Genomic DNA, 7089 nt, shown 5'->3' with positions numbered 1-7089 from the left:
TCTCCACTGGCACCAGATCTCTAAATAAAATAGGTAAAATTCATTTTGCTCCACACTAAACAAAAGCAATCAGTGCTCTGTATAAACTTCAGAGCAATAAAGATCACTGAAAATTATTCTTCTGTGTGGTAAAAATAGAGTAAAACGGCGGAAACTTCTGCTAATGCATTACATTAATACTTATCCAATTACAGGCCTTGGAAATTCCCTGCCTTTTTAACCTTCCCAACCTTTGTATCTGATAAATGACAGCAAATTATTTGAAAAGTAAAATGGATCTCTGTGATTCTAAGGCCAAAAGATATTAAAACAGAAATCATTTTAGTAAAAGCAAGAGATGGCTGTGATTGAGGTATGCTTCACAGACAGGCTTAGCCTAAAGGCTGATTTGACAACTTTCATAACTAATTTTTTTGTTAACGCTGCATTTTAACAAACTAAAATTAAAACCTGCATGATAAAACAAAGAGATTTTTTCCCCCAACTGATGAGTTGGTATCTAGAATACTGTGTCTGAAAAATCCTTCCAGGCTTGTCTGCTCCCAGCAACGTATTAAATAGCAAATATCCATGACCCATCTGAAGATGAAAGTGCTTCCTTTTAGAAGGAAGGTTGTTTTTGGAAAAAGAAAAGTCCAGACCAACTTCCTTGACTTCCTGGTAGTAAGAGGTTATGTTAGCAATATTCAAAGCCATTATTCTTGCTTAACTATTGAAGAGAGGCTATGGAGAATATCACAAGAGATATCCCAACTCTTGAGTCAAAAAACCCAACTCAATTAGGGAAAGTTTTAGGAACAGCTCCCTCCCCTGTCTCCCCACCTTCTGAATCTTGGCCTGGCTATAAGTACGTATAACAAGGATGGGAGTAGATGCCTCAGATATTCTTCTTCAATGCATAGATACTGACAAGTTGGTGGCAGATGAGGACCAGATCACCCTGCAGGCTCAGAATAATACAAATAGCTCAAATAGGGTTTGACCCAAGCACAAAATCTCTGCTCCCAGCAATGTGTGACTGTATCCCAGGGAAAAGCATAGTAGAGCATTTGACAGGATGAGGCCATACCCGAAGGTGCGATCATAGCTCTGATGAGGTATATAGCTGATGATCTATATATCTAAAATTAAATTCATCTATGCACACTGACACACACACAGGAATATGAGGATAAGCTGTCAATGCCCATTGTATTACCATTTGAAGGATTCCACTGTAGGACATCAAATAACCAGCATGAGCAACTTCCAGACCAAAGAAATCGATGGATATGATGGAAAGCATAATTAGGAACACCCCTAGGGTTAAAACAAAAACACTTATTTTAGGATAACCAGGAAACTGTTATTGCAATTATTGTATTTCTGTTCTCTTGCAGAATCCAATCTGAGTCAGTGACAGGGACCAGAGATTTATTCTTCCAAATTACTGCTGCTTTTCATGTAGTTTTCTTAAGTCACAATATGGAAATGGTGACCATCGCCATCTAGGATTTTTAAACTTCTTCAGTACTTTTCATATTAGTCTATAGCCCTGTGCATGGAAGCTACCATCTAAGCATTATCCAGACCCAACCCTGCTTAGTGTTTTGTTTTATTTTGATCACACAACACCTGTTATGCCATTTGATCATTAGGATCAATCATGGACTCAATTCACATTTTCTACTTGTCCCATAGCTACTACAGGCTTCCTACCATTATTCAGTTCAGGAAGTGACAATATAGTCCTCCTTCTACTCCCAGCCCATTATACTTATTGACAGACTTGTTGTAGGTCTGAAGCTTTACTTTTCTATCCTGAGCAGTCTTCAGCCTTTCAAGTGATTGGTGTGTATCATGCTTCATTTAATTTAGCATCATCCCCAGCTCTGATTGGCTGCAGTGCCTGGTCCACCTCTCTCTTTCAGTGGCTAGTTGCTACCTGTATAGCCATTCACTCTGTGACCAATGTACTGGAATTCATCAGTACTTTGAGCCTTGGTGGCACAGTGATTAGAATGCAGGACTGCAGGCTACTTCTGCTGACTTCCAGCTGCTTGCAATTTGGCAGTTCAAATCCCACCAGGCTCAAGGTTGACTCAGCCTTCCATCCTTCCAAGGTGGGTAAAATGAGGACCAAGATTGTTGAAAGCAATATGCTGACTCTGTAAAACCACTTAGAGAGGTCTGCAAAGCACTGTAAAGCGGTATATAAGTCTAAGTGCTATTGCTACACCGCCCCCCCGGCCTTAATAAAATGCTTAAGTTGCAATGTAGGCATGATGGAATGAAACTCCTCAGTTACAATGAATGCTCCTCCTTTGTTTCTATGAATTTAAGCCATAAATTGTATAAAGTTTCTGTGGTATAATGAAATGAAGAAATAACCGTGACCCCTTTCTTGTGTTGTTATACCATCAGTCCAATAATGCTACAACAGGGGATAGGATGGTGGTGATGATAGAAAGAGAGGATATTATACTTCTCAATTTGTAGATGCTGAAGAGAGGGAACAGACCAAATATATCACTTTCATCCCTGCCTACTTTGTCATGGATACAGAGGTACAGATGTCTCTGTATCCCAGACAGATTCCACTTTTCTCAGCCTTAAGAAAACCTTAGTCCAGGATTTAATCTACACAAAGCATGGACTCTGATATGCCTTTCCCTTTCAGTCTTTCTGAAATCTCTGTATTTGATACACATTTTTAAGCATTTCTCACATTCCAAATGTGTCCTTTTCTGGAACATTAAATGCTTCTAAGTTGTATTCTTATTAAATATAGAATTGATGGTCCCTCTTCTCGTGTGCATTTATTTGCTTTGAGTCTGAAGAAAAGCATTCATTTTGAGGGAAATGTGAACAAGATAATACTGTTTGTGTTTAACAGAATTGTGCTTTCTAAGATAGTTTCCTTTAGGGTTATTATTGTTTTGAAAAATTACTACCTAGGTGGTAAAGTCAGAGTCTAAATACCAGATTTGTCCAGGAAATCAAGATATAAACCAAAATAACCCCGGTTTAGACCAGAATACTGTAAATAAGAGAGCTGGCTGGGTCTTTGTGTATATCATAGCCTTGCTTACAATATAAATAAAGGAAACACTCTCATTTAAGAATTATGTGTTGTTTCCATGACTGAAATAATTTTATGAATGGAGAAAATACATGAAAACACAGGAATATATTTTTCTGGAGATACTTCCTACAACTTGCAATATGAATCAACAGATAACAACCATACACATTCAGACTCTAAGGTTAGATCTTGTTCCTAAAATCTCATCACAATGGATCAACTTTGCACAGAACAAAATCCCATAGATTCAGGAAAAGTGTTTAACAGCATAAACCTTAAACATCTTTGTTTAAGAATTCTGGGGAACTGAGTCTGTTACAAAAATGCTAAAGGAATGAATGTTGAAGCAGGAAAAAAGGATCTTTTTACATTAATGGCATAAGTTTAAACTCAGTTGTTATGATTTCCTAGCCTCTTTCTTAACAAAGAGCTATTAGCCTTGACCTGGATTAGGCTTTCAGCTGTGCAATTTTCTTACTGGAAATCTTCCAAATCTGCCATTTGTGTCTGGATCTCAAGTTCCATCAGCCGAATCCTCTAATTCCAATACTGATGCATCATTATATTCACAAAATAGGTGGTGGGTAAATCAAAAGTCCGCCATTAAATTCAGTGGAGTCAAAATACGCTGACTCTTTTATTTCTTTTCATATTTTCACAACAGGAAGCCACTGCATATCGAATTAGATCATTACACAGTCTTGTCCAATATAATCTACAATGGTCGGGATTGCAGCAAGCTATATTATGGCTTGTTTAATTTGGATTTAGCATGTTATATAAACCCAGCAATTAGGAGTTATGGGTTAGAAAACGAACTATGGTTTAACTCAATGTACCGTGTTTCTCATATAATAAGTCCGGGTCTTATTTTTTTGAGCCCTGAAAAAATGGCTAGGCCGTCTTTTCGGGGTGACTTAATTCCCCCTTGCATCTTTGGGTGGGCGGGTGGCGACGGCTTGGATGTTGACCTCGGCGTTGGTGGGGCACTTCGTATTGGGGTCAACGCAGGCAGCACCAAATCTAGGTGTGCAACAAAAATACTTCCTAATGGCAAGCCCCCACCATTCCCCCCCATTTTGCATGTTTTAATATAGGCCTTAATTTGGGGGAGGGGCTTAATTTCATTTCATGCCTATAAAACATGCTGGGACTTCCTCTTGGGGGAGGCCATATTGTTGGAGAAACAGGGTATAAGTCCAGTCCATGTCTGGACTCTTTAGCTGTTTTACTGATCTTATTCTTAGTGTTGAAACTGTAGAGAATAGGAAAATGACCTTGAAGGAAATAAACAAGGAAAAGCGCAATCAGGCTTGTAAGATTGACGTTTGATGTAGACTAGATCAGGAAACAGACTCCACTGGAAAAATCAACCATACCTAATCGAGATAGGCTATAAAACAACATTTGGCAAGTCTGATTGTATTTTACCTCCTTCTCTTCCCAGGACTTAAGAATGTCTCTGCCTGCCTCCTTTGCTTACTTAACAATTCCTACCTCTTTCCCTCGAGTTCATCTTCCTAATGCTCTACTACAGAAACTGGACTTAGGACTCCCAAATGCAAACAAGCTAAAATTCCAATGGCAGCCAGTTGTGTGCTGGAACTTACAACACAGAGCCACTGCAATTCTCATTTCTCCTAACAAAGGCACAAGGAAAAATGCTCCCCTTCCTCCTCCTCCTCTTCTTCAAACTACAGTTCAATTTCATCCCTTAAACCCAAAAGTATTCTGGTGGGCCACACTGGCAGATGACACCTAGCTGAGAAAGGTATGGTACAGGAAATCTTAGATATAATCTCAAGGCAATTGCCTAGATGGCAAAGCAACCGTCACCATGTGTTAAAAGGCCCATTAACTCTGTCACATTATAACATTGGCAGCTAAATAAATGTACTTTTTCCTAAGACAGAATCACAGAAGATTTTAGTAACCTACTCCCCTACCCCTCAAATCATATCTGACTGAAAGGTGTTATTCAAAAAAAAATCATAGCACACTCACCTGTAGGAAATACAGAAAGGACTTTGATTAAGAAAACATCCATTACCCCTGGAAGTGTCAATAACCGAATAATTTCTTGGAGGCTAAAAACACTACTGGACTGGGATGTTCCTGGGGGGGAAAAAGATAAAATATTTTGCAGACAAAGGTAAGCTTTTGAAACAAAATAATATAAAATGTTTTCTAATTATATGGACAGTTATGGGCCTGTAGTTGCAGATGTAGTAAATAGTATATAGTAGTAGATGTTAAGACTCTAGGAAGAGTGCAGAGAAGAGCAACAAAGATGATTCAGGGGCTGGAGGCTAAAACATATAAAGAACGGTTGCAGGAACGGGGTATCACTAGTTTAATGATAAGTTATATGATAGCAGAGTTCCAATATTTGAGGGACTGCCACAAAGAAGAGGCGGTCAACCTATTTTCCAAAGTACCAACAATGGATGAAAACTAATCAAGGAGAGAAGCAACCTAGAATTAAGGAGAAATTTCCTGATAGTGAGGAACAATTAAACGGTGGAATGGCTTCCCTTCAGAAGTTGTGGGTGCTCTATCACTGAAGCTTCTAAGCAGAAACTGAACATTCACAGCCACTTGTCCGAAATGATATAGGGCCTCCTGCACGAGGACAGAATTGGACTAAAAAGCTTCTAAAGTCCTTTCCAACTCTGCTATTCTGTTAACATAGTGTGATTTTATGGCAATCTGTTCTGAGAATATTATGGGATACTTTCATTACTGCTTGCAGCTGCACAGGTTGCCATGTTTTAATGGGCTGGAGATGGAAAGATTAAGCTTCTCCTTTTGGTCTTACAGTTCCGTCCAGGCCAGGCCTCCTCCCCTCCAATTCCTATAATTAGTTTTAGAAAAAAAGAGATATCAGAATATGATGTGCTGGTTCCCTATTTCTTTCCCTCTGGACACTTAAGAATTTTGAAAGAAAGTATGGATGTTTTCATAAAATGGCTGTAATAGGCAAGTTTTTCCAGACATAAAATGGCTACCACTGCACATGAGAATAGTCAGATCCTTCTATTCATTAGGGGGGAAAAACAGGTCCAGGTTATCATGATGTTATCTTCTGGGGAGATGGATACAGTACCAAAGTAAGTAATGGCCTATGTCCCTTCCTCTCTTTTTATTTCTAAAGGATGCCAAGGGCATCTGAGACATTCTTGGAAATAAAAGGGGATGCTCAAAATTGGCATTTGCTCTGTGGCAGGCCAGCGTCCCATTTCATTTGTCTACTAAATGAATCTTTCCAAAAGATTTTTGTCTAGTGGAGCAGAGGATACATAGCTACAAAGGAAGGTGTTCATAGACACTCTGGTGCACAATGCTGACACACTGGGGAATCAGACTGTGCAGTAAGCATAGAGGATAATTCGACCCTTCTGAATTATGGCTAACTTCCAAGTATGTTGGTATAACACTATAATGCCCACATTCTAAAGTCTCTGTCTATCTCAGGTAAAATCTGTGTAAATGTCTAAATTATGAACAATTCTTTTTAAAAAATAAATACATCTAATTTATTTTTATGTAGTAAGCGCACTCAGCATCTTTAGAATAAATATATAATTATAAATGTTTGAATAAATCAGCCTCCTACAAAGTGGCAATTTCCAAATGTGTTGTACTGTAATTGTAATCATTTCCATCCCATATGGCCAATGCTACCTGAAGATTTGGCAGTTTAGTTCCTCTGATCAGGAAAGACTAGATATAAAGAGTTCCCCAAATCCCTGTTTCATTTCCATACATAAATACTTGAAACTTTACTTTCCAAACATCTGAAGCTCAAGAGAGTATGGCTTCTTGGAATAGTGTATGTATGTGAAGAGAACTTAGTGTACGCAGAGAATAAGCACTGCACAACCAGCAATGAGCCCTAGAACAGTGGTCCCCAACCTTTCCAGATCTGTGGACTAGCAGTGGCCTGGGGACAGGGGGTAGAGGGGATGGTTTTACACGCACCTACTGTTTGCGCAAATGGAGCTTAAGACCCTTGTGCACTCACC

The 7089-nt window shown here is 38.9% G+C and overlaps 1 protein-coding gene across 1 annotated transcript in view; it reads right to left on the bottom strand.

Moving 5' to 3' along the window:
• The window catches only part of SLC67A1 (solute carrier family 67 member 1), a 71940-nt gene that overhangs the window by 25878 nt on the left and 38973 nt on the right, over positions 1-7089 (bottom strand). The window contains exons 6-7 of the mRNA XM_026668380.2: positions 5069-5179; positions 1199-1299 (exon numbers count right to left, since the gene is read on the bottom strand). Of these exons, the coding sequence (XP_026524165.2) occupies positions 1199-1299; positions 5069-5179 (212 nt within the window). The remainder of the gene's footprint in view (positions 1-1198; positions 1300-5068; positions 5180-7089) is intronic.

This window comes from Notechis scutatus, chromosome 1 (assembly GCF_049901735.1).
Source record: "Notechis scutatus isolate UNSWTSFEM ecotype Mainland chromosome 1, rNotScu1.2, whole genome shotgun sequence".
Taxonomy (NCBI): Eukaryota; Metazoa; Chordata; class Lepidosauria; order Squamata; family Elapidae; genus Notechis; species Notechis scutatus.
Note: the sequence above shows the minus strand (reverse complement) of the source record. Positions and strands in the feature narration are given on the sequence as shown.